This window comes from Salvelinus alpinus, chromosome 14, assembly GCF_045679555.1.
Source record: "Salvelinus alpinus chromosome 14, SLU_Salpinus.1, whole genome shotgun sequence".
Classification (NCBI taxonomy): Eukaryota; Metazoa; Chordata; class Actinopteri; order Salmoniformes; family Salmonidae; genus Salvelinus; species Salvelinus alpinus.
This window is the reverse complement of record NC_092099.1, coordinates 47,869,000-47,896,597: the sequence shown is the minus strand read 5'-3', so window position 1 is coordinate 47,896,597 and position 27,598 is coordinate 47,869,000. Positions and strand designations below refer to the sequence as shown.

The 27,598-nt window shown below is 44.4% G+C and overlaps 1 protein-coding gene across 1 annotated transcript in view; it reads right to left on the bottom strand.

Annotated features, from left to right (window-relative positions):
• Positions 1-10,453, bottom strand: part of LOC139538997 (pyridoxal kinase-like) — a 30,112-nt gene extending 19,659 nt beyond the window's left edge. Inside the window, exons 1-2 of the mRNA XM_071341637.1 lie at positions 9,925-10,453; positions 9,217-9,271 (exon numbers count right to left, since the gene is read on the bottom strand). Of these exons, the coding sequence (XP_071197738.1) occupies positions 9,217-9,271; positions 9,925-10,005 (136 nt within the window). The 5' untranslated portion in view covers positions 10,006-10,453. The remainder of the gene's footprint in view (positions 1-9,216; positions 9,272-9,924) is intronic.
• Positions 10,454-27,598: the final 17,145 nt, after the last annotated feature.

Genomic DNA, 27,598 nt, shown 5'->3' with positions numbered 1-27,598 from the left:
TTCTGACGAAATTAGAAACGTGTAATATCGGAAAATGTAGCTAGCTAGACTATCTTACACATGGATGGACACTTCTCCCGCTCTTTCACGGATGTCATGGTTACCCTTAGTTTGAAGATGTAATCTGGAGACAGGTGTTTTATACAACAGACTTCTGTGTGTTCTCTTTTCGACTCCATCTGCATATTTGCAATCAAACGCCAGAATGTTCTCCATCTCCTGAGCTATCATACTCTAATACCACTGATTTCAAAACTCGGTCCTCCAGAAAGTGGAGAGCAACACTCATACAGTTCTACTACGTGATATATCTAAATAAATAAAAATCAGTGTTAGAAAGGATTACCTACAAATACTGACCAGCTCATGTTATAGACAGAAGCATGCTACATGGCAGACCAATCCAAACTCATCTCAAATCAAATCAAATCAAATTGTATTAGTCACATACACATGGTTAGCAGATGTTAATGCGAGTGTAGCGAAATGCTTGTGGTTCTAGTTCCGACAATGCAGTAATAACCAACAAGTAATCTAACCTAACAATTCCACAACTACTACCTTATACACACAAGTGTAAAGGGATAAAGAATATGTACATAAAGATATATGAATGAGTGGTGGTACAGAACGGCATGGCAAGATGCAGTAGATGGTATAGAGTACGGTATATACATATGAGATGAGTACTGTAGGGTATGTAAACATAAAGTGGCATAGTTTAAAGTGGCTAGTGGTACATGTATTACATAAAGATGGCAAGATGCAGTAGATGATGTAGAGTACAGTATATACATATGAGATGGGTAATGTAGGGTATGTAAACATTATATTAAGTGGCATTGTTTAATGTGGCTAGTGGTACATTTTTACATAATTTCCATCAATTCCCATTTTTAAAGTGGCTGGAGTTGAGTCAGTATGTTGGCAGCGGCCGCTAAATGTTAGTGGTGGCTGTTTAACAGTCTGATGGCCTTGAGATAGAAGCTGTTTTTCAGTCTCTCGGTCCCTGCTTTGATGCACCTGTACTGACCTCGCCTTCTGGATGATAGCGGGGTGAACAGGCAGTGGCTTGGGTGGTTGTTGTCCTTGATGATCTTTATGGCCTTCCTGTGACATCGGGTGGTGTAGGTGTCCTGGAGGGCAGGTAGTTTGCCCCCGGTGATGCGTTCTGCAGACCTCACTACCCTCTGGAGAGCCTTACGGTTGTGGGCGGAGCAGTTGCCGTACCAGGCGGTGATACAGCCCGACAGGATGCTCTCGATTGTGCATCTGTAGAAGTTTGTGAGTGCTTTTGGTGACAAGCCGAATTTCTTCAGCCTCCTGAGGTTGAAGAGGCGCTGCTGCGCCTTCTTCACAACGCTGTCTGTGTGGGTGGACCAATTCAGTTTGTCCGTGATGTGTACACCGAGGAACTTAAAACTTTCCACCTTCTCCACTACTGACCCGTCGATGTGGATAGGGGGGTGCTCCCTCTGCTGTTTCCTGAAGTCCACAATCATCTCCTTTGTTTTGTTGACGTTGAGTGTGAGGTTATTTTCCTGACACCACACTCCGAGGGCCCTCACCTCCTCCCTGTAGGCCGTCTCGTCGTTGTTGGTAATCAAGCCTACCACTGTAGTGTCATCCGCAAACTTGATGATTGAGTTGGAGGCGTGCATGGCCACGCAGTCGTGGGTGAACAGGGAGTACAGGAGAGGGCTCAGAACGCACCCTTGTGGGGCCCCAGTGTTGAGGATCAGCGGGGTGGAGATGTTGTTACCTACCCTCACCACCTGGGGGCGGCCCGTCAGGAAGTCCAGGACCCAGTTGCACAGGGCGGGGTCGAGACCCAGGGTCTCGAGCTTGATGACGAGTTTGGAGGGTACTATGGTGTTAAATGCTGAGCTGTAATCGATGAACAGCATTCTCACATGGGTATTCCTCTTGTCCAGATGGGTTAGGGCAGTGTGCAGTCTCGGCATGTCCAGCCCACTTATTTTTTCAGCCAATCATGGCTAGCGAGAAGGTTGCTTCCCTTTTTCTGTGGCTAGGCTCGTAATTTAACAATTTTTATTCGTAGTTACATATGTCATACAAGTTCACAATATAAGGCACATGAAAGTTCACATGTTCCAGAAGACATTTCTGCCCCAAAAAAAGGCATTTTGATAAAAAAAATTAAGTTTACATTCAAAAAGTAGTGACGGGCGACATACGCATAGTTTCCTGAAACGAATCACAAATATACTATACCATTCAAGATAGGGAATGTTGTTAAATAAATAATTTTTGACTTTCTATTCATAGTATTTATAAATAAATAAAAGACAGCATTAGAAGAAAGGATAATTATTGAAATAATAAATCTTCAAATATAAGGAACAGGAAAACAAAGTACTTAAAAGCCTGAAATGAGGTAGGAATCAGCATGGTAGGGATAAAAACAGCAAACAGAGGACAGAAGGCACAGTATGTGGGTATATTGTGATGGAAGGTGGGGTGTGTGTTTTTGTGTTTGATAAAGTCTGGAGTTAAGTGAGTGAAAAAAGAAAATGGTTGCAAATGCCAGAGCCCATGTGTGTCTGCGAGCAGGAATTGTGACAGAGAGCTTTCAATTTTGTGCCAATATGGGATATACATTTTAAAATAGATCATAAATAAAGTTTTTTTATTTGTCTTATCATGATGGAGCGGTCCCCAACCCTGTACCCTAGTCACCCACCTGAGCGACCCACAAAAAGGAGAAATCCTTATCTGTTTTATTGGCCTACTGCAAGTATATGCAGCCAAGACAGAAAGATAAACGCTGTGAGAGACCCACTAAAGCAGCACTTACCCCTCAAGAGTCTGAGTCTGCCTGGCAGGTTTGGTACAACAAAGCCAAAGCCCCCTGATGGGTGAGCATAATAAGGAATTTCTCAAAGCTGCTAATGAGAACCTTGATGACCTTGTACGTAGCAGGTGGTGATTCCGGTGTGGTGCCCCCACCCAGGTAGTGGCAGTGCTGGCAACACTAGCTGCAGTAACCCATGGGGAGGGGGTCACACTCAGACAATCAGAAAAGGGGCAAATTCTTGTGTTCCTGGTGGCACAAAATCATAAGGTCTGACTGCACTAGAGAGGCTTGGGAAAATGGTCACGACGGGGGACAAGTGTGTGTGTGTGTGTGTGTGTGTGTGAGCACCATCAGCTAGAACTTGAGATTGATAAATCAAATCTCACCATTCTAGCATGCCCTCTCAAACAACTACAACTGTTGATGCATTCGCAAGTCTTCTCTTGAATTGGGCTCGGGATGGAACAACTGTTGAACATCTGAGCTTGTGGTTGTTTGTGGGGGAAGGGCAGGGAGTGTGTGTGTGTGTGTGTGTGTGTGTGTGTGTGTGTGTGTGTGTGTGTGTGTGTGTGTGTATCCCACATCTGTTGCTATGCGGTAATGATGGTAGGAACAATACAGGATGAATCACAATCACAAGATTGTACTTTTTGGAGAAATGTCCTCTGGTCTGATGAAACAAAAATAGAACTGTTTGGCCATAATGACCATCGTTGTGTTTGGAGGAAAAAGGGGGAAGCTTGCAAGCCGAAGAACACCATTCCAACCGTGAAGCACGGGGGTGGCAACATCATGTTGTGGGGGTGCTTTGCTGCAGGAGGGACTGGTGCACTTCACAAAATAGATGGCATCATGAGGAGGTAAAATTGTGGATATATTGAAGCAACATCTCAAGACATCACTCAGGAAGTTAAAGCTTGGTCGCAAATGGGTCTTCCGAATGGACAATGACCCCAAGCATACTTCCAAAGTTGTGGCAAAATGGCTTAAGGACAACAAAGTCAAGGTATTGGAATGGCCATCACAAAGCCCTAAATCTCATAGAAAATTTGTGGGCAGAACTGAAAAAGCGTGTGCGAGCAAGGAGGCCTACAAACCTGACTCAGTTACACCAGCTCTGTCAGGAGGAATGGGCCAAAATTCACCCAACTTAATGTGGGAAGCTTGTGGAAGGCTACCCGAAACGTTTGACTCAAGTCAAACAATTTAAAGGCAATGCTACCAAATACTAATTGAGTGTATGTAAACTTCTGACCCACTGGGAATTTGATGAAAGAAATAAAAGCTGAAATAAATTACTCTCTACTATCATTCTGACATTTCACATTCTTAAAATAAAGTGGTGACCCTAACTGACCTAAATTAGGGAATGTTTACTGGGATTAAATGTCAGGAATTGTGATAAACTGAGATTAAATGTATTTGGCTAAGGTGTATGTAAACTACCTACTTCAACTGTACATGGCGGAGGCTCAATGAAGCTAGTCGTCTTGACTACTTTCTTATGTCATTTTCGCTGGTATAAAAAGTTAAGAGTGTTGATAGGGGAGAGAATGCGGTCAGACCATCAAATAATTGGTATATACAGTGCATTCGGAAAGTATTCAGACCACTTGACGTTTTCCACATTTTGTTACGTTAGACTTATTTCTCAAATTTATACAATTATTATTTTTCTAAATATCTATAATCTAAACACAAGACTCCATAATGACAAAGGGAAAACCTTACTTACATAAGTATTCCAACCCTTTGCTATGAGACTCGAAATTGAGCTCAGGTGCATCCGGTTTCCATTGATCATCATTGAGATGTTTCTACAACTTTATTGGAGTCCACCTGTGGTGAATTCAACTGATTGGACATGATTTGGAAAGGCACACACCTGTCTATATAAAGGTTCCACAGTTGACAGTGCATGTCAAAGCAAAAACCAAGCCATGAGGTCGAAGGAATTGTCTGTAGAGCTCTGAGACAGGATTGTGTCAAGGCACAGATCTGGGGAAGGGTACCAAAACATTTCTGCAGGATTGAAGGTCCCCAAGAACACAGTGGCCTCCATCATTCTTAAATGGAAGAAGTTTGGAACCACCAAGACTCCTAGATCTGGCCGCCCGGCGAAACGGAGAAATCGGGGGAGAAGGACCTTGGTCAGAGATGTGACCAAGAACCTGATGGTCACTGACAGAGCTCCAGAGTACCTCTTGAGATGAGATACCCTTCCAGAAGGACAACCATTTCTGCAGCACCCCACCAATCAGGCCTTTATGGTAGAGTGGCCAGACGGAAGCCAATCCTCAGTAAAAGGCACAGTACAGCCCACTTGGAGTGTGCCAAAAGGCACCTAAAGGACTCAGACCATGAGAAACAAGATTCTCTGGTCTGATGAAACCAAGATATAACTCTTTGGCCTGAATGCCAAGCGACACGTCTGGAGGAAGCCTGGCACCATCCCTACGGTGAAGCATGGTGGTGGCAGCATCATGCTGTGGTGATGTTTTTCAGCAGCAGGGACTGGCAGACTAGTCAGGTTTGAGGGAAAGATGAACGGAGCAAAGTACAGAGAGATCCTTGCCGAAAACATGCTCCAGAGCGCTCAGGACCTCAGACTGGGTCGAAAGTTCACCTTCCAACAGGACAACAACCCTAAGCACACAGCCAAGACAATGCAGGAGGGGCTTTGGGACAAGTCTTTGAGTGGCTCAGCCAGATGCCGGATTTGAACCCAGTCGAACATCTCTGGATAGACCTGAAAATAGCTGTTCAGTGACACTCCCCATCCAACCTGACAGAGCTTGAGAGAATCTGCAGAGAAGAATGGGAGAAACTACCCAAATACACGTGTGCCAAGCTTGCAGCGTCATACCCAAGAAGACTCGAGGCTGTAATCGCTGCCAAAGGTGCTTCAACAAAGTACTGAGTAAAGGGTCTGAATACTTACGTAAATGTGATATCAGTTTTTAAAATTCTTAATACATTTGCAAACATTTCTAAGAGGGTCTGTGGGGAGGAACAGTAGAGGAACAACAGGGCTCATTCTATAGCTTGTTCCATTAAACAGATTGGGCTGAGGGCTGTAGGCCTAACTAGACATTGATCTTAACTTCTCACCATCAAAGGATTCATGGCAAAAAAGAACATCTCTTTTCATCTACTACCAAGCCCCATATTGGGAGGTCAAGTCATGATCTAACATAGATCCTGTAGCCAACTAGAAGTTAAAAGGCAACCATCCCAGGGTTCAATCTCTGAGTGAATGGCACGTACTCTATGAACCCATTACTTAACAGTTCACTATCTCCTTTCTGTACAGTTAACAGATTATCAATCATTAACTGTAGGACTATCTCCAACACCTTACTGTATTTAATTTAATAAGTGCAATTGCTCAGATACAAAAGTACTTTCTCTGAGTTCATGTAATGCAAAGTCGAAAGAGCGATTGTTTAGACTGCAGGGTAATGTACGAGTTCACTGCCTCATCATTTCACTCCAAACATTCAGTCTTTCATGACTTAACTTTAGAAAAAATTGTTTTGGGAATTGCACTAGTTAGAGCCAAAAACACATTATGAATAAGAACAAAAGGCTCAATTCTTCTCTCAGAGTGAACACTGTTGAACTTTACAACAGATTGGTGGAAACCCTCAAATTGGGGAGAGAGGTTAAAAAAAAAGGGCTCACCAAAAATGAAGAGGGTGAGGCTAGTGCTACACACTGTGGTTACTAAATACAGTCACTGGAATCTTGAATGTGGGCCAAGATGATATTGGCTACTGATATGGGCCAAAAAGAATCCCACAACCAGTGATACATTCCATAAGGTACTCGTTTAAGAAAACTAGGCATATGTCACACTTCACTACCTCACAGGAGGCAATTGAACATATGTTTTTTTGGGGGGGGCAGAAATGCCTTCTGGAACATGTGAACTTTGCCAGTCATATTTTGTTAAAGGTCCCCAAAGCACACACATCCCTGGGTCGCTCGTCTTTTCAGTTCGCTGCAGCTAGCAACTGGAACGAGCTGCAACAAACACTCAAACTGGACAGTTTTATCTCAATCTCTTCATTCAAAGACTCAATAATGGACACTCTTACTGACAGTTGTGGCTGCTTTGCGTGATGTATTGTTGTCTCTACCTTCTTGCCCTTTGTGCTGTTGTCTGTGAACAATAATGTTTGTACCATGTTTTGTGCTGCTACCATGTTGTGTTGCTACCATGTTGTTGTCATGTTGTGTTGCTACCATGCTGTGTTGTGATGTGTTGCTGCCTTGCTATGTTGCTGTCTTAGGTCTCTCTGTATGTAGTGATGTGTTGTCCCTCTTGTCGTGATGCGTGTTCTGTCCTATATTTATATTTTGTTTTTTATTTTTACTCCCAGCCCCCATCCCTGCAGAAGACCTTTTGCCTTTTGGTAGGCCGTCATTGTAAATAAGAATTTATTCTTAACTGACTTGCCTAGTTAAATAAAATAATAATAATGTGCCTTAATAACAAACTTGTATGCCATATGAAAATACAAATAAAACTAATTAAATGACAATTCTATTTGGTTTAGCCATGGAAAAAGCCAGGAACCTTCCCACTAGTCATGATTGGCTGAAATGAGTGGGCTGGACATGCCAAGAGATGAGTTCGGATTGGTCTGCCATGTAGAATGCTTTTGTCTATAACACAAGCCGCGCTGTATGTGTAAGTAATCCTTTGTAATGCTGCATTTTTGAGAGATATCACAAAGAACTGCAAAAGTGTTTTTTAATGCTCTCCACTTTCTGGAGGACAGAGTTTTGAAATCAGTGGAAGGCCCAGTGGAAGCAGGGTATAAAGGGATGGAGAATTAATGCGTTTGTTTGCAAATATGCAGGAGTCGAAAAGAGCTGTTGTATAAAACACCTGTCTCCAGATTACATCTTCAAGCTAAGGGCAAACATGGCATCCGTGACAGAGAGGGAGAAGCATCTAGCTAGAGTCTAGCTAGCTACATTTTCAGATATTATAGGTTTAAAATTGTCAAATTCAAATTCATCAAGTTGAAACATACTGTTAGCTAGCTAGCTAATGTTATGTGTAGGATCCGTGTAGTAATATTATTCGTATCTCAGAGCCATTTGTATTGCTAGTTATACCCTAATGTTAGATAGCTAACATTGAACATGATTGGTTAGTTTAAGCTACCTGTAGATTCATGCAGGATAATAATAATGTTATGAGTTGGGATTATGGTTCACTGTTTAGCTAGCTAGCTACATGTGTAAACAAAAGACTCCATTATGCAAGCAACCATTTCAATAGAATGTTTATGATGTCACTACTGTTTACACCTTCTGTATCCTGTGCATGTGAAAAATAAACTTAGATTTTATTTGATATAGTGTGCGTTTACCAGAGACGGTAATGTGAAGAATAACATGATCGTCACCAAAGTGAAATTAGGATATAACGTTAGGCCAATGAGACAATGGCCTGCTTTTATTTTGTCACACTCATAACCGTAAACTATTTTCTGGAATTAGCTCGCCATTAACTTGTCAATAATGATCTTGTTGTGAGTTTATTTTTGCGTAATTATGAATACAAATGATCTAAAGTTAAGGCGTTGTCAGCTATATGGTATGGTGATTATTTGAACTGGCTAGCTAACTTAACAAGCTAGAAACTAACCAAAACATTGTTAGAAAGATGCTTTTAGTTGCCTGGTTTGATAGATTGACATTTACGAAATTCATTTTTAAACGGATTAGTTTATTGGTGTTAAAATACACCAGATATGCTATTTTGGACCATTAGGCTGCTGATGTCATGCAGCCTGTCATTTGAGTGTTTATACTTTTCTACTGTCGTCTGACAATGATCATGATGTCACTGTGACAACTGTATTCCAGACATATCGATAGTCATCGTATTAAATCAGTCTTTAGTCTTGCAATCTTTGGTTGTTTACTACACTACCTTACTCACTCTGTTTAGCACATGGCCTCACGTGTGAATCCTTAAAGAGATGGGTGGGGCTAAGGCTTAAGAGGGTGTGAACGATGCTGAACGAGTGTAGACAAAGAAGAGCTCTCCAGTAGGTATGAAAACATCCAAGGACCATTTTCTCAAAAAGTGGGGTTTATCAGCTTTCAAAGCAGAATTACTTTCCCGTTGTTCCTCGACTGTAGTCTATGATGTACCATTTTCTACCCGAGTCTTTACTTTTATCCAATATAAAAAAACACAATTTCTAATGTTGCTACATAAGACCAAAAGTGTGGGATAGGATTTCATTTGATTCTTGATAACCTTTTCTTCTAGTGTACTTCTTATACATAGCCTATTGTTGCCTCTGTTTACCAGATGTTTCTGTCAAATGTTACATTGAAAAACGAGCACGGAGTTACTGCACTGCACACACCTGTGTGATTGGAGAATTGCACTGAGTTGATGGAGTCCACTTCGAACCCAAGCACCTGTGAGGGGAGACGAGCAAATCATAACAATGCTTGCAAATATTGCATCACTTTTGTGGGTTTATGACACATCTTTCTTCATGAACACACACAATCATTTGAGTACAACATCATAACCCCCATTGCATTGATTCATTATGTCTGCATGGTTGGTTGAGACACTATGAACAGTCTGTGGAATAGATGTGACACGTCATTATAACAGGCTTGTGACACACTGTATCCTGTATTTTTCTATTGTGTTACTGACTGTACGTTTGTTTATACCCAGTGTAACTCTGTGTTGTTGTTTGTGTCGCACTGCTTTGCTTTGTCTTGACCAGGTCGCAATTGTAAATGAGAACTTGTTCTCAACTGGCCTACCTGGTTAAATAAAAGGTGAAATAAAATAAATAAATAATCTGGTAAGTATAGGCTGCACTATTGTTATTCTGAATGACTATTCGGCGCTTCTCCTCCTAACGTCTTCTATTCGCTAAATACACTACAGGTTACTGTATACCCATGTAATTTAGCTAATTCTGCTAATCTAACCAGTTTTGCGAATCTCTCCTAACCCTTGGATACTGTATGTCCTCTTTCTCAGCATGTAGCCAGGCAAGTCGATCAGAGTTGTCGAACGAGCAAGTAACGGAAACATATTCATTTCTTACCTGCAATGGAAATGTCGCCGATTTATTCCCGACGTATCCCCTGACAACATGACTCTGAATAGATAACACACGACACTCCATTTCAAGGATGAAGTTCAAAATGAAGACACGAAGGCTAGGGAATAAGATGTGTTCCGTGCACGAGCTAACGACGCTCACTAAGCAAACAATCCTGCAGGCTACACGAGCGTATGCGAAGACTCCACTGTATTCAACTGTAGGCTACAATAAGGACACGACACAGCATTGACGATTCAAGAAGACTGACTGGCTGCAATATCGCAGGCAACTATATGGACACCTAAGAAAAGTCACCGGCGCCTTAAAGTGGATAATGATTTAAGTTTCTAGTACAAACAAATGATTCACACAAACTATCCCAATGTAAACTGACATCCAACCTGATTCAACCATGGGTTACATAGGGTCGGAGTCAAACACATGATAATTGAAACGCAGGGTTACAGAAGTGTGGTCCTTTGAACTAGAGTTGCGAAATTCATTTATATTGCAAGCTGTTGCTACTGCCACTGGCTGTCAGCAGGGGTCAGCATAACATACACTGCACATTCAGTATTGCTACTTCTTTGATTATAACATATAACATAACACGATGATGAAAATAAGAAAGAGCTTAATGGTTGTCATTGTTTATCATCAGCAATTATTGCAGCTAATATTTAAAAATTAAAAGAATGATCACAGTGTTTTTTATTATCAATCAACAATTCACTTGTCTGAATGATATGATTTCTCTTGTCAGACGACGTTGTCTGTTTAAGAACACAGCTCACACACATACGTCAGTCTCATAAAGATGAAGACAAGAGGGTCCAAGCGTTTCCCCTTGTTTTATCTCAATGATCAGTCTCACTTTTTACAGACTGAGGGTCTACACAAGAAACGTCCTGTATCACCACCAGTCTTGAATCTGGTCTTAGAGACTTAATAAACAGCCTAAATGCACTGAATCACACTCTCTGTGTGTCTCTGACTGCAGGCCAGCTTAGACCAGTGGTTATGCCTGATATTCAATCTCAGTGATACTGATACTGTAGTGTACAGTAGGCTTACGCATGTCAGGTGGGCAGAGTGATATAACATATCTGGTGGGCAGAGTGATATAACATGTCTGGTGGACAGAGTGATATAACATGTGAGTGATATAACATGTCAGGTGGGCAGAGTGATATAACATGTCAGGTGGGCAGAGTGATATAACATGTCAGGTGGGCAGAGTGATATAACATGTCAGGTGGGCAGAGTGATATAACATGTCTGGTGGGCAGAGTGATATAACATGTCAGGTGGGCAGAGTGATATAACATGTCAGGTGGGCAGAGTGATATAACATATCTGGTGGGCAGAGTGATACAACATATCTGGTGGGCAGAGTGATATAACATATCTGGTGGGCAGAGTGATACAACATATCTGGTGGGCAGAGTGATATAACATGTCTGGTGGGCAGAGAATGATGAGTGATTACAACCTGTCTGGTGGGCAGAGTGATACAACCTGTCTGGTGGGCAGAGTGATATAACCTGCCAGGTGGGCAGAGAATGATGAGTGATTACAACCTGTCTGGTGGGCAGAGTGATACAACATGTCAGGTGGGCAGAGTGATATAACATGTCAGGTGGGCAGAGTGATATAACATGTCAGGTGGGCAGAGTGATATAACATGTCTGGTGGGCAGAGTGATATAACATGTCAGGTGGGCAGAGTGATATAACATGTCAGGTGGGCAGAGTGATATAACATATCTGGTGGGCAGAGTGATACAACATATCTGGTGGGCAGAGTGATATAACATATCTGGTGGGCAGAGTGATACAACATATCTGGTGGGCAGAGTGATATAACATGTCTGGTGGGCAGAGAATGATGAGTGATTACAACCTGTCTGGTGGGCAGAGTGATACAACCTGTCTGGTGGGCAGAGTGATATAACCTGCCAGGTGGGCAGAGAATGATGAGTGATTACAACCTGTCTGGTGGGCAGAGTGATACAACCTGTCTGGTGGGCAGAGTGATATAACCTGTCTGGTGGGCAGAGTGATATAACCTGTCAGGTGGGCAGAGAATGATGATGAGTGATATAACCCACCTTTGTATTCTTTTGATCTGATAAAGCATACATCTTCCCTGTCAGAGGCAATATTGTAGTTTATTATGTATGTACAGTGGCTTGCGAAAGTATTCACCCCCTTGGCACTTTTCCTATTTTGTTGCCTTACAACCTGGAATTAAAATAGATTTTTGGGGGGTTTGTATCATTTGATTTACACAAAATGCCTACCACTTTGAAGATACAAAATATTTTTTTATTGTGAATTACAGCTGCAAGTCTCTTGGGGTATGTCTCTATAAGCTTGGCACATCTAGCCACTGGGAATTTTGCCCATTCTTCAAGGCAAAACTGCTCCAGCTCCTTCAAGTTGGATGGGTTCCGCTGGTGTACAGCAATCTTTAAGTCATACCACAGATTTTCAATTGGAAGTTTAAATGTTTCCCCTTAAACCACCTGGCTACCCCTACCAACATCTCAGTACCCCCTGCAGCAACTTTCCCAAGCCCCCCCCCCCCCCCCCCCCCACACACACTTCTCTTTCACCAAAATCCAGACAGCTGATGTTCTGAAATAGCTGCAAAATCTGGATCCCTACAAATCAGCTGGGCTAGACAATCTGGACCCTCTCTTTCTAAAATTACTGCCTCGCCTGGTTCACCAACTACTTCTCAGATAGAGTTCAGTGTGTCAAATCGGAGGGCCTGTTGTCCGGACCTCTGGCAGTCTCTATGGGGGTGCCACAGGGTTCAATTCTCGGGCCGACTCGTTTCTCTGTATACATCAATGATGTTGCTCTTGCTGCTGGTGAGTCTCTGATCCACCTCTACGCAGATGACACCATTCTGTATACATCTGGCCCTTCTTTGGACAATGTGCTAACAAACCTCCAAACGAGCATCAGTGCCATACAACACTCCTTCCGTGACCTCCAACTGCACTTAAATGCAAGTAAAACTAAGTGCACGCTCTTCAACCGATTGCTGCCCGCACCCTCCTGCCCGACTAGCATCACTACTCTGGACGGTTCTGACTTAGAATATGCGGACAACTACAAATACCTAGGTGTCTGGTTAGACTGTAAACTCTCCTTCCAGACTCACATTAAGCATCTCCAATCCAAAATTAAATCTAGAATCTGCTTCCTATATCGCAACAAAGCCTCCTTCACTCATGCTGCCAAACATACCCTCGTAAAACTGACTATCCTACCGATCCTTGACTTCGGCGATGTCATTTACAAAATAGCCTCCAACACTCTACTCAGCCACTGGATGTAGTCTATCACAGTGCCATCCATTTTGTCACCAAAGCCCCGTATACTACCCACTACTGCGACCTGTATGCTCTCGTCTGCTGGCCCTCACTACATATTTGTCGCCAAACCAACTGGCTCCAGGTCATCTATAAGTCTATGCTTGGTAAAGCCCCGCCTTATCTCAGCTCACTGGTCACCATAGCAACACCCACCCATAGCACGCGCTCCAGCAGGTATATTTCACTGGTCACCCCCAAAGCCAACACTTACTGCTGCCAATGACTGGAACGAATTGCAAAAATGGCTGAAGGTGGAGTCTTATATCTCCCTCTCTAACTTCAAGCATCAGCTGTCAGAGCAGCTTACCAATCACTGTACCTGTACACAGCCAATCTGTAAATAGCACACCCGACTACCTCATCCCCATATTGTTACTTATCCTCCTGCTTTTTTGCACCCCAGTATTTCTACTTGCACATCATCATCTGCACATCTATCACTCCAGTGTTTATGCTAAATTGTAATTATTTCGCCTCCATGGCCTATTTATTGCCTTACCTCCCTATTCTTCTACATTTGCACACACTGTAGATAGATTTTTCTATTGTGTTATTGACTGTACGTTTGTTTGTAACTCTGTGTTGTTGTTTTTGTTGCACTGCTTTGCTTAATCTTGGCCAGGTCGCAGTTGTAAATGAGAACTTGTTCTCAACTGGCCTACCTGGTTAAATAAAGGTGAAATAAAGGTTTCCCTCGAGAAGTTCCCTGTATTTAGCGCCATCCATCGTTCCTTCAATTCTGACCAGTTTCCCCAGTCCCTGCCGATGAAAAACATCCCCACAGCATGATGCTGCCACCACCATGCTTCACTGTGGAGATGGTGTTCTCGGGGTGATGAGAGGTGTTGGGTTTGCGCCAGACATAGCATTTTCCTTGAAGGCCAAAAATCTTAATTTTAGTCTCATCTGACCAGAGTACCTTCTTCCATATGTTTGGGGAGTCTCCCACATGCCTTTTGGTGAACACCAAACGTGTTTGCTTATTTTTTTCTTTAAGCAATGTTTTTTTTCTGGACACTCTTCCGTAAAGCCCAGCTCTGTGGAGTGTACAGCTTAAAGTGGTCCTATGGACAGATACTCCAATCTCCACTGTGGAGCTTCAGGGTTATATTTGGTCTCTTTGCTGCCTCTCTGATTAATGCCCTCCTTGCCTGGTCCATGAGTTTTGGTGGGCGGCCCTCTCTCGGCAGGTTTATTGTGGTGTCATATTCTTTCCATTTTTTAATAATGGATTTAATGGTGCTCCGTGGGATGCTAAAAGTTTCTGATATTATTTTTTCACCCAACCCTGATCTGTACTTCTCCACAACTTTGTCCCTGACCTGTTTGGAGAGCTCATTGGTCTTCATGGTGCCAGTTGCTTGGTGGTGACCCTTGCTTAGTGGTGTTGCAGACTCTGGGGCCTTTCAGAACAGGTGTATATATACTGAGATCATGTGACATATCATCTGACACTTAGATCGCTCACAGGTGGACTTTATTTAACTAATTATGTGACTTCTGAAGGTAATTGGTTGCACCATATCTTATTTAGGGCCACCACTTTTCCGTTTGACATTTTTTTGAAACATGTTATTTTTTTCATTTCACTTCACCAATTTGGACTATTTTGTGTATGTCCATTACATGAAATCTGTAACGGAATTCTTTGTCCTCCTCTGACGAGGAGTAAGAAATGTCGGACCAAGATGCAGCGTGGTGAGTATCCATTTTAATAGGAATACTTGAAACAAACAAAATAAGGAATAAACTAACGAAGACGAAACAGTCCCGTAAAGTGACACCACAAACACAGGAACACAGTAACAGGAACAATCACCCACAACCCACAATGACAAAACAGGCTACCTAAATATGGCTCTGAATCAGAGACAACGAAAACACCTGCCTCTGATTGAGAACCATATCAGGCCAAATGCATAAAAACAGACAAACTAGACATACAACATAGAAGGCTCACTCAGATCACACCCTGACCAAACAAAACATAGAAACATACAAAGCAAACTATGGTCAGGGTGTGACAAAATCCAAATAAAAATCAATTTAAATTACAGGTTGTAATGCAACAAAATAGGAAAAACACCAAGGGGGAGGAATACTTTTGCAAGGCACTGTAATGCCTTTGGATCACACAATTTCAAGCACCTATGTGTACGTCAAAGACAAACTGACACAAATACGCATACCCAAACAACGTCATTAGGTTTATCTGTATCCATACTTTTCCCTGATAAATGTATTTAAAAAAAGTATATTATACCAACTAAAATCAGGTTAGTATTACAGCATTCTAATGGTCTATCTCTGAACATGAAACCCTGTATCAGGTTCATCTGGATTTAAACAATTAGTCACATGGGAAGCAGTGGAGGCTGCTGAGGGGAGGAAGGCTCAAACTAATCTCTGGAATGGAGTCAATGGAGTGGTATCAACCACATTGATTAGGACAAGTATCAAGGGTTGGATGCACTTTGACAGCCGTAACACCACAATTTGGCTGGTGGGTCTGTTGAAAGAGTGGGCCAAACGGAGGGACAGTGTGCGTGCCTAACTTCCCTGTCCCTGAGTGGGGCTTTGCAGTCAACATGGCAGAATGGAACTGGTGCCCATTGATTTGTATCTAATGATGCTCACCAGCTGTGCCCCACCTGATGATGATGTTAATGGCTGTGTGTATACTGGCTGTGTGTATACTGGCTGTGTGTATACTGGCTGTGTGTATACTGGCTGTGTGTATACTGGCTGTGTGTATACTGGCTGTGTGTATACTGGATGTGTGTATGCTGGCTGTGTGTATGCTGGCTGTGTGTATGCTGGCCGTGTGTATGCTGGCCGTGTGTATGCTGGCCGTGTGTATGCTGGCCGTGTGTATGCTGGCCGTGTGTATGCTGGCCGCGTGTATGCTGGCCGCGTGTATGCTGGCCGCGTGTATGCTGGCCGCGTGTATGCTGGCCGCGTGTATGCTGGCTGCGTGTATACTGGCCGCGTGTATACTGGCCGCGTGTATGGATTATCACTGTGCAGATACAAACAAGGACCAGGGCAGTCGCCTGCGAGGCCTATGGAGGTTGTCTATGAAAGACTCAAAGCAGATGTCTATGAAAGACTCAAAAGCATGCGATGAAATATCAAGAATCTTGTGCCTTCTTGCAAGAGGCCAATGTTATTACCAGGGTCCAGAGTTTTTCCTGTAAACTCTTGGCCCTAGAAACTGTAAGATAATGATCTCCCTACTCGCGGCAGAGGATTCTTAGATGTTTGTTCATTAGGAAGTTTAAACGTTGAACAATCAATCACCTGCTGTGAAGTTTCTCTGCCAGACAGTTTTTAACTGCTGTGACTGAGGTCACTTTGTTTAGATAAATATTTGTATCTTATGTAACTGTGTCTGGGCCAGGCTGCCATGGTCAGCTAATAAAATACATTAACCTTGGCTTTGCTGTCACCTTAAGAGATCGGACCTTCCCTACCTAATACTCTTACTGTAAAGCAAACTTAAACAAAAGAGAAGGAAAACAGAACTATAGATCCACTGATGAGATGAGTGTGTCCACAATTTTATTTCTTAAACATCCACCACCCCCGCCCCTCTCTCTCTCTCTCTCTCTTCGGTTGTGCCATTTCCTCATCCAATCAAAGGAATGGTCAAACAACAGCTGCTGTACTGCCGTGTTGGGATTGGATACCATCTCCAGATCCTGGCCACTGTCACCATACCAGAACAAGACAGATAATAGGGACTGATGCTGTTTTAAGAAAACTGTCTCAGTTCGTCTGAGAATTAGTTTGCAATCAATATTCTGTCTGTCTCTGTGTTCTGCTCTCCCTTCGTCTTACTCTCCCTTTCCTGTTTGTCCAGTAAGACTCAATGCAGCTCTCCCTTTCCTGTTTGTCCAATAAAATGTAACGCAGCACAGGGACGGTGACCGCAATCAAATGCCTGGGTGAGTGAATATTTAAGGAAAGTGGGAAACTATACACAAAGCTTCCAGATTATTTGGGGTTTTATTAACAGCATGTGTGTTTGTCTGCAGAGTGTGGCTCCAGACCCCAGTTCAGCAGTCGTAATGTGTCATCACACTCCTACACGTACACGCACACACACACAATCATATGACACGCACAAACACAATCCCACACCCCTCATACTGTTTCTCCCTCCTCAGATTTGCATTCCCCACACCGTTGGCAGTGCATGTAGGATTGACAGATCAGGCAGGTGAATGGGGCAGAGCAGCCGGTGAATGGGGCAGAGCAGCCGGTGAATGGGGCAGAGCAGCCGGTGAATGGGGCAGAGCAGCCGGTGAATGGGGCAGAGCAGCCGGTGAATGGGGCAGAGCAGCCGGTGAATGGGGCAGAGCAGCCGGTGAATGGGGCAGAGCAGCCGGTGAATGGGGCTCAGGCTCTGGCAGTGGAGAAGATTATCTAGCGGCCCAAGGCTCTGGAATGTGACGTCGCTCTGGTGAAGCTGGTCCAGCCATTCACCTTTAATGGTAGGTAAGGGACCCCACTGTCTTTAACGGTAGGTAAGGGACCCCACTGTCTTTAACGGTAGGTAAGGGACCCCACTGTCTTTAACGGTAGGTAAGGGACCCCACTGTCTTTAACGGTAGGTAGGGACCCCACTGTCTTTAACGGTAGATAGGGACCCCACTGTCTTTAATGGTAGGTAGGGACCCCACTGTCTTTAACGGTAGGTAAGGGACCCCGCTGTCTTTAACAGTAGGTAAGGGACCCCGCTGTCTTTAACGGTAGGTAGGGACCCCGCTGTCTTTAATGATAGGTAGGGACCCCGCTTTCTTTAACGGTAGGTAGGGACCCCGCTGTCTTTAACGGTAGGTAGGGACCCCGCTGTCTTTAATGGTAGGTAGGGACCCCGCTTTCTTTAACGGTAGGTAAGGGACCCCGCTGTCTTTAATGATAGGTAGGGACCCCGCTGTCTTTAACGGTAGGTAGGGACCCCGCTGTCTTTAACGGTAGGTAGGGACCCCGCTGTCTTTAACGGTAGGTAGGGACCCCACTGTCTTTAACGGTAGGTAGGGACCTCACTGTCTTTAACGGTAGGTAGGGACCTCACTGTCTTTAGACATACTGTATCTCTGATCTCTCTCCATGTGTCTTTATGAAGGGATGGAGGCTTTGTTTCTGTATCAACCTTAATCTTTTCCCTCCAACCCTCATTTTCTCCCACACTGCCCACTCTTTATTTCAAACCGACACACCCCCTCTTCTCTCTGGTCACCTGTCTGTCTCTCAGGGTCGCCTGGGCTCTGACAGCGACATGTCATTATGTGTATGGTCTGTCTGTGATTGAGGCCACAAGGCTCATCTACACCCATACTCTTGTTTCCCCGTGACCCTGCATCTCTGCTCCAGCTCACTTCTCACTATTGAATGCATTGCTTAGTAGCCATGTGTTAGTTACCCCAGGAATAAGAATCAGGTCCATAGTAAGTAGTCAATAGTCTCAGTGAACTCTCACTTTATCACTATTTTAAACCCAGGTGTTTCTGGGAAGTTTAGTTTGTTTCTCTGAACCGTCCTCCCTCCCTGCTCCAGGTGCAGTGGAACCCATCTGCCTACCTAACTTTGGGGAGGACTTTGAGGACGGGACCATGTGCCGGATCTCAGGCTGGGGGGCCACTTCATATGGGGGTGAGTCAAGGCTGTTAAGCATGTCACATGCTGTTTCTTTATTCACAGTTACAGACCAGTAGTCAGTCTAGGAGTCATAATGTTTTTCATAAGTTTAAGCTCTGTCTGAGTGTAGTCTGCTAGTGATTCATTACTCTCTGTCCAGGTCCCTTTCCTTTCCACTAAGGTGTGCAGCACTCCAGGGGTCTACCATCAATATATCCCCCGGGATGATCTGTGCAGGTTACCTGGAGGGAGAAACAGACTCCTCCCAGGTACTGTAAGCCCATGGTGGTGAGCCTTAGCGCAGAGTGGGACATTTTTGGCAATTTGGTGTTAAATATACACATGCTGATATGTTTTCATTAATGTTAAATATTTGTTGTTTAACATATTTATACCATGGCATTGTTGAATACTCTTTCTGATTGGCTTGAATGGCATTCCAGAGTGTGCATTACTTCCCTATAACGCACTGTATTTTTTGCATGGTAGAATTCAATGGCAATAGTTAATTTGTACATGTTTTGTTTGAGCTGCTTTTGAAAGCAAAAGTTGAATTGAAAACATTATTGGTATTGTTGAATTCGTTTTTTCATAATATGTTTGATGGTTCGGTTAGCTAAACTAGCTAGCCTGTTTGTTTGGTTACCACTAACTACTGTAGCTATCTAGTAAACTTTCTAGCTACTTCAGTGGATGTTGAACACATTTATATTGACAAATTAACACATTTCTAGTGGCAAATGTGTTAAATTATACCCAGGGTATCTATAGCCCCTCGTTGATCATCCCTTACATAAAGGCTGATGTGTTTTTATAGCTGTTAAAATATTAGCATGCAGTGTCTTTTCCGGTTGTCCGTTTCCCTGTGTAGCTGTTTGTTGTCGTGTCTGTGAGGGCCTGGGGTTTTACTGTTGTGTTTGTGGTCCCCAGGGGAACAGCTGGGGCCCTCTGGCCTGTGAGGTCTATTCAGTATGGAAGCTGGTAGAGGCCATTAGCTGGGGCCAGGGCCGTGTTGACAGGAACAAGCCTGGGGTGTACACTCGCGTCACCCCAGTCCCTCAAGTGGATCCACCAACAGATGGAGGTGGAGGAAGGGGAGCAGGGTTTGGGGAATGGAGCTGGCAGGGTTTAGTGAGCATAAGTATTTTAGGGTTTATGAGAAGGGCGCAAGTTTTGTCCTGACTCTTATCAGGGGACCCATTTACTGAACTCTTATCAGGGGACCCATTTATTAGGTGTTAGTGAGGAGAGAGCCAGAGAGATGGAATTAATTAATTAATTAATGAAGGAGCAAATAACTGAGGACTAAATTCCTCAGTGGGTGTTCAACAAAGCACAGACTACTTGAAACACAGTGAAGCAGAGAGACTTGAACCATAGGCAGTGCAGCGGTTGAGGGAGAGAAAGGGTGCAATGCTTGAGCCTCCCCTGCTTGTCTTTCAAATTCCGTTTCACGAGCGCATTTGTTTTCCTGTCCATAAATTCAATGAACTAAGATGGACAGCTGTGTTTTATTCAAATATTGTGCCTTCCATCCCCCAAGTCCAGCAGCTGGCTGTACAGTAAAGTACAAGGCTGCGCTCAGATATTAAATGACACATATAAAAGGAAGAAATCATTTCAGCTCTATTTGTTACAATTGTATCTAAGTTCAGTGTGTTGCACATTGGTGAACGTAGATCTGATTTTGTTGGGCTCTGTGTGTGATGTCGGCGCTGCTCTCTCGAGCTCGTTCAGAACTTTTTCCATTTCAACGAGGTAGGCTGTGTTCTCTCCCGCCCTCCCCTTTTTAAATGTATAAAACTCACTCAATGAACATTGTAACCTCTGAAAACGTACTTTACTCATAACAATATTGGTCACATACAGTGTAAACGATGTCTTTGTGTGGTGTCAGGATTTTATACGTTTGTCTTCCTGAGGTATTATGACGAAGATAGTTTGCCTGCTTGCTAGCAGGCTGTTAGCGCCTCGCTAGCGTTCTGTGGCTAGCTTCAGTATGATTAGTTCATTTTCAATCTTCTGACAGCGGAGGCACAGCAAATATATAGACTGCACGACATCCAATCCTGATGTCCCCTTTCCTTGCTTTTGCCCTGTGATCCTCATATGGAGATACTGTATGACATATGTGTGGTTTTTTCTAATCATGAATCAGTTCTGTGTCAGATTAAATAGACATTTGGCTCCTTCATTGACCATCCTTTTTAACATAGGATTTTGATATTCTATTGATGGTATTAATTAAGAACATGGTTCATATTTGTACAGTATATGTGATTTCATAGCTCTTTTTAGGGTCAAAGACGTATAAAGGTTTACAAAACCTTAAAAAATTGACAATCCAAGATGGCAGCGGAGTAGGACGTGTATATCTGTCTTTGTCTTATCCCTTGTCTTATCCCTTGTAAATAGCCGGTCTTTATCGTATACATCTTAATCTCACTTTCTATCTACGAACTAAATATACTTTCCTGCAACCCGCCTCACTCAATGTGGTACGGATCTGCTATTTTCATTCCTTATAACTGAAACTTCAATCAGGAGCTAGCCAGCTAACTAGTTCCTCGCCTTTTCCCCCCCTGCATCAGCCAGCCTTAGCTTGGACAACACCTGCCAGTCTTGCACAGCGCAATATCAACCCAGAGCATATCGGACTGCTTTTCTTTACCATATCACCGGATTCCTGCCGCTCTGGATCATTACACCGGATCGTTACTCCGGATCATCGCAGCTAGCTAGCTGCAAACGAGTGGCTACTGTTAGCTAACGCCTCTGTCCCGTAGCAAGCACCAGCTAGCCTCGAGCTAAGCCCACATACCAGCTAATTCTAGGGCTACAATTTGCCAATTGGCCTGGACCCTTTATTGTCGACACGGAGAACCGCCGATCCAACACGACTGGACTGCCGACCTGATCGCCCGATGTGATCTCAACAGGCAATTCTGTTACGATATTGCCACAGAACCATCTACTAGCCCCGGCCCGCTAGCTTTTCTGAACACTGTTTCCCCTGCTCGCCCAGCATAGTAGTGACTACCGAACAGCACCCTGACTCACCTATTGCTGCTCTTTGGACCCTATGATCACTCGGCTACACAGCTGATGCCCCCTGGACTGTTTCAATAACACGGTAGCTCATTTTGTTTACCCGTCGGTCCCAGCCTTGAACTCAGGTCCTGTATGTACCTAACTGACCCGCTCTGCCCATTCATCGCCATTTACCCATTGTTGTCTTAGCTCTCCTGATCAACACCACAAGACCTCTGCTAGCTTGTTAGCCCCAGCCTACTAACTGCTAGCTTGTTAGCACCAGCCTACTAACTGTCTGAATCGCTGTGTCCCCAGCCAGCCCAACCACTCACTGGACCCATATGTTCACTTGGCTACGCATGCCTCTCTCTAATATCAATATGCCTTGTCCATTACTGTCCTGGTTAGTGATTACTGTCTTATTTCACTGTAGAGCCTCTAGCCCTGCTCAATATGCCTTAACCAACCATGTTGTTCCACCTCCTACATATGCGATGACATCACCTGGTTTAAACGTCTCTAGAGACTATATCTCTCTCATCATTACTCAATGCCTAGGTTTACTTCCAATGTACTCACATCCTACCTTACCTTTGTCTGTACATTATGCCTTGAATCTATGCTATCGTGCCCAGAAACCTGCTCCTTTTACTCTCTGTTCCAAACATGCTAGACGGCCAGTTCGTATAGCCTTTAGCCGTACCCTTATCCTACTTGTCCTCTGTTCCTCTGGTGATGTAGAGGTTAATCCAGGTCCTGCAGTGCCTAGCTTCACTCCCACTCCCCAGGTGCTCTCATTTGTTGACTTCTGTAAACGTAAAAGCCTTGGTTTCATGCATGTTAACATTAGAAGCCTACTCACCAAGTTTGTTTTACTCACTGCTTTAGCACACTCTGCCAACCCGGATGTCTTAGCCGTGTCTGAATCCTTGCTTAGGAAAACCACCAAAAACCCTGAAATCTCCATCCCTAACTATAAAATTTTCCTCCAAGATAGAACTGCCAAAGGGGGCAGTGTTGCAATCGACTGCAAATATAGCCTGCAGAGTTCTGTATTACAATCCAGGTCTGTACCCAAACAATTCGAGCTTCTACTTCTAAAAATTCACCTTTCCAGAAACAAGTCTCTCACTGCTGCCGCTTGCTATAGACCACCCTCTGCCCCCAGTTGTGCCCTCGACACCATATGTGATTGATTGCCCCCCATCTATCTTCTGAGCTCGTGCTACTAGGTGACCTAAACTGGGACATGCGTAACACCCCGGCCATCCTACAATCTAAGCTTGATGCCCTCAATCTCACACAAATTATCAATGAACCTACCAGGTACAACCCCAAATCCGTAAACACGGGCACCCTCATAGACATCATCCTAACTAACTCTCCCTCCAAATACACCTGCTGTTTTCAATCAAGATCTCAGCGATCACTGCCTCATTGCCTGCATCCGTAATGGGTCTGCGACCAAACGACCACCCCTCATCACTGTCAAACGCTCCCTAAAACACTTCTGCGAGCAGGCCTTTCTAATCGACCTGGCCGGGTTATCCTGGAATGACATTGACCTCATCCCGTCAGTAGAGGATGCCTGGTTATTCTTTAAAAGTGCCTTCCTCACCATCTTAAATAAGCATGCCCCATTCAAAAATGTAGAACCAGGAACAGATATAGCCCTTGGTTCACTCCAGACCTGACTGCCCTCAACCAGCACAAAAACATCCTGTGGCGTACTGCATTTGAATCGAATAGCCCCCGCGATATGCAACTTTTCAGGGAAGTTAGGAACCAATACACACAGGCAGTTAGGAAAGCAAAGGCTAGCTTTTTCTGACAGAAAATTGCATACTGTAACTCTGGGACACTGTAAAGTCCATGGAGAATAGGAGCACCTCCTCCAAGCTGCACATGCACATTTGTAGCCTGCTGGAGGTCATTTTGCAGGGCTCTGGCAGTGCTCCTCCTTGCACAAAGGCGGAGGTAGCGGTCCTGCTGCTGGGTTGTTGCCCTCCTACGGCTTCCTCCACGTCTCCTGATGTACTGGCCTGTCTCCTGGTAGCGCCTCCATGCTCTGGACACTACGCTGACAGACACAGCAAACCTTCTTGCCACAGCAAACCTTCTTGCCACAGCTCGCATTGATGTGCCATCCTGGATGAGCTGCACTACCTGAGCCACTTGTGTGGGTTGTAGACTCCGTCTCATGCTACCACTAGAGTGAGAGCACCGCCAGCATTCAAAAGTGACCAAAACATCAGCCAGGAAGCATAGGAACTGAGAAGTGGTCTATGGTCACCACCTGCAGAATCACTCCTTTATTGGGGGTGTCTTGCTAATTGCCTATAATTTCCACCTTTTGTCTATTCCATTTGCACAACAGCATGTGAAATTTATTGTCAATCAGTGTTGCTTCCTAAGTGGACAGTTTGATTTCACAGAAGTGTGATTGACTTGGAGTTACATTGTGTTGTTTAAGTGTTCCCTTTATTTTTTTGAGCAGTGTATATCTATCCTACCCTGCCTTTCTAAGGTCTTTGAAAGCCAAGTTAACAAACAGATCCCCAACCATTTCAAAGCCCACTGTACCTTCTCCGCTATGCAATTTGGTTTCCGAGCTGGTCATGGGTGCACCTCTGCCACGCTCAAGGTCCAAAACGATATCATAACCGCCATCGATAAGAGACAATACTGTGCAGCCGCATTCATCGACCTGGCCAAGGCTTTCGACTCTGTCAATCACTGCATTCTTATCGGCAGACTCAACAGCCTTGGTTTCTCAAATGACTGCCTTGACTGGTTCACCAACTACTTCTCAGATAGAGTTCAGTGTGTCAAATCGGGGGCCTGTTGTCCGGACCTCTGGCAATCTCTATGGGGGTGCCACAGGGTTCAATTCTCGGGCCGACTCTTTTCTCTGTATACATCAATGATGTTGCTCTTGCTGCTGGTGAGTCTCTGATCCACCTCGATGCAGACGACACCATTCTGTATACTTCTGGCCCTTCTTTGGACACTGTTAACTAACCTCCAGACAAGCTTCAATGCCAGACAACTCTCCTTCCGTGGCCTCCAACTGCTCTTAAATGCAAGTAAAACTAAATGCATGCTCTTCAGCCGATCGCTGCCCTCACCTGCTCGCTCGTCTAGCATCTCTACTCTGAACGGTTCTGACCTAGAATATGTGGAATATGTGGACAAATACCTAGGTGTCTGGTTAGACTGAAAACTCTCCTTCCAGACTCACATTAAGCATCTCCAATCCAAAATTAAATCTAGAATTGGCTTCCTATTTCACAACAAAGCATCCTTCACTCATGCTGCCAAACATACCCTCGTAAAACTGACTATCCTAGCTGTCAGAGCAGGTTACAGATCATTGCACCTGTACATAGCCCATCTGTAAATAGCCCACCCAACTACATCATCCTCATCCCAACTGGGTTGGCGCCCCCGCTTGAGTTGTGCCGTGGTGGAGATCTTTGTGGCCTATACTCGGCCTTGTCTCAGGATGGTAAGTTGGTGGTTGAAGGTATCCCTCTAGTGGTGTGGGGGCTGTGCTTTGGCAAAGTGGGTGGGGTTATATCCTGCCTGTTTGGCCCTGTACGGGGGTATCGTCGGATGGAGCCACAGTGTCTCCCGACCCCTCCTGTCTCAGCCTGCAGTATTTATGCTGCAGTAGTATAACCTTACTTCATTTGCACTGTATATAGACTTTTCTATTGTGTTATTGACTGTACGTTTGTTTATTCCATGTGTAACTCCGTGTTGTTTGTGTTGCACTGCTTTGCTTTATCATGGCCAGGTCGCAGTTGTAAATGAGAACTTGTTCTCAACTGGCCTACCTGGTTAAATAAAAGTGAAATAAAAAATAAATACAAATAAAAAGTAGCATTTTTTTTTTTTTTACAGCAATTACAATTCCCTAAAACACGTTTATGTTCATTGGAGTGTCAGCTATGCCCTTATATTAGTTATTTGATTCATATGAATAAGTAAAATGTCATTCAGTATAACACTGTGTTATACTATAGTGTTTTTAAAAACATTTTAGTTTTATGCCCATTTTTAATAATCACAAAGTTTTAAACTCAGCAAAAAAATGTCCTCTTACTGTCATTTGCATTTATTTTCAGTAAACTTAACCTGTGTAAATATTTGTATGAACATAACAAGATTCAACAACTGAGACATAAACTGAACAAGTTCCACAGACATGTGACTAACATAAATGGAATAACATGTCCCTACCTATAACCCTATAACATTGCGTCCTACCTGACAGGTCGCTCCTACCAGGTGGCGTGGCGAGAATCTGTCTCCGCACCACGTGCTCTCACCACTGGTGTCCCCCAGGGCTCTGTTCTAGGCCCTCTCCTATTCTCGCTATACACCAAGTCACTTGGCTCTGTCATATCCTCACATGGTCTCTCCTATCATTGCTATGCAGACGACACACAATTAATCTTCTCCTTTCCCCCCTCTGATAACCAGGTGGTGAATCGCATCTCTGCATGTCTGGCAGACATATCAGTGTGGATGACGGATCACCACCTCAAGCTGAACCTCGGCAAGACGGAGCTGCTCTTCCTCCCGGGGAAGGACTGCCCGTTCCATGATCTCGCCATCACGGTTGACAACTCCATTGTGTCCTCCTCCCAGAGTGCTAAGAACCTTGGCGTGATCCTGGACAACACCCTGTCGTTCTCAACTAACATCAAGGCGGTGACCCGTTCCTGTAGGTTCATGCTCTACAACATTCGCAGAGTACGACCCTGCCTCACGCAGGAAGCGGCGCAGGTCCTAATCCAGGCACTTGTCATCTCCCGTCTGGATTACTGCAACTCGCTGTTGGCTGGGCTCCCTGCCTGTGCCATTAAACCCCTACAACTCATCCAGAACGCCGCAGCCCGTCTGGTGTTCAACTTTCCCAAGTTCTCTCACGTCACCCCGCTCCTCCGCTCTCTCCACTGGCTTCCAGTTGAAGCTCGCATCCGTTACAAGACCATGGTGCTTGCCTACGGAGCTGTGAGGGGAACGGCACCTCCGTACCTTCAGGCTCTGATCAGGCCCTACACCCAAACAAGGGCACTGCGTTCATCCACCTCTGGCCTGCTCGCCTCCCTACCTCTGAGGAAGTACAGTTCCCGCTCAGCCCAGTCAAAACTGTTCGCTGCTCTGGCACACCAATGGTGGAACAAACTCCCTCACGACGCCAGGTCAGCGGAGTCAATCACCACCTTCCGGAGACACCTGAAACCCCACCTCTTTAAGGAATACCTAGGATAGGATAAAGTAATCCTTCTAACCCCCCCCCCCCCCTTAAAAGAGTTAGATGCACTATTGTAAAGTGGTTGTTCCACTGGATATCATAAGGTGAATGCACCAATTTGTAAGTCGCTCTGGATAAGAGCGTCTGCTAAATGACTTAAATGTAAATGTAATGTCCCTGAACAAAGTAACAGTCAGTATCTTGTGTGGCCACCAGCTGCATTAAGTATTGCAGTGCATCTCCTCCTCATGGACTGCACCAGATTTGCCAGTTCTTGCTGTGAGATGTTACCCCACTCTTCCACCAAGGTACCTGCAAGACATTTCTGGGGGAAATGGCCCTAG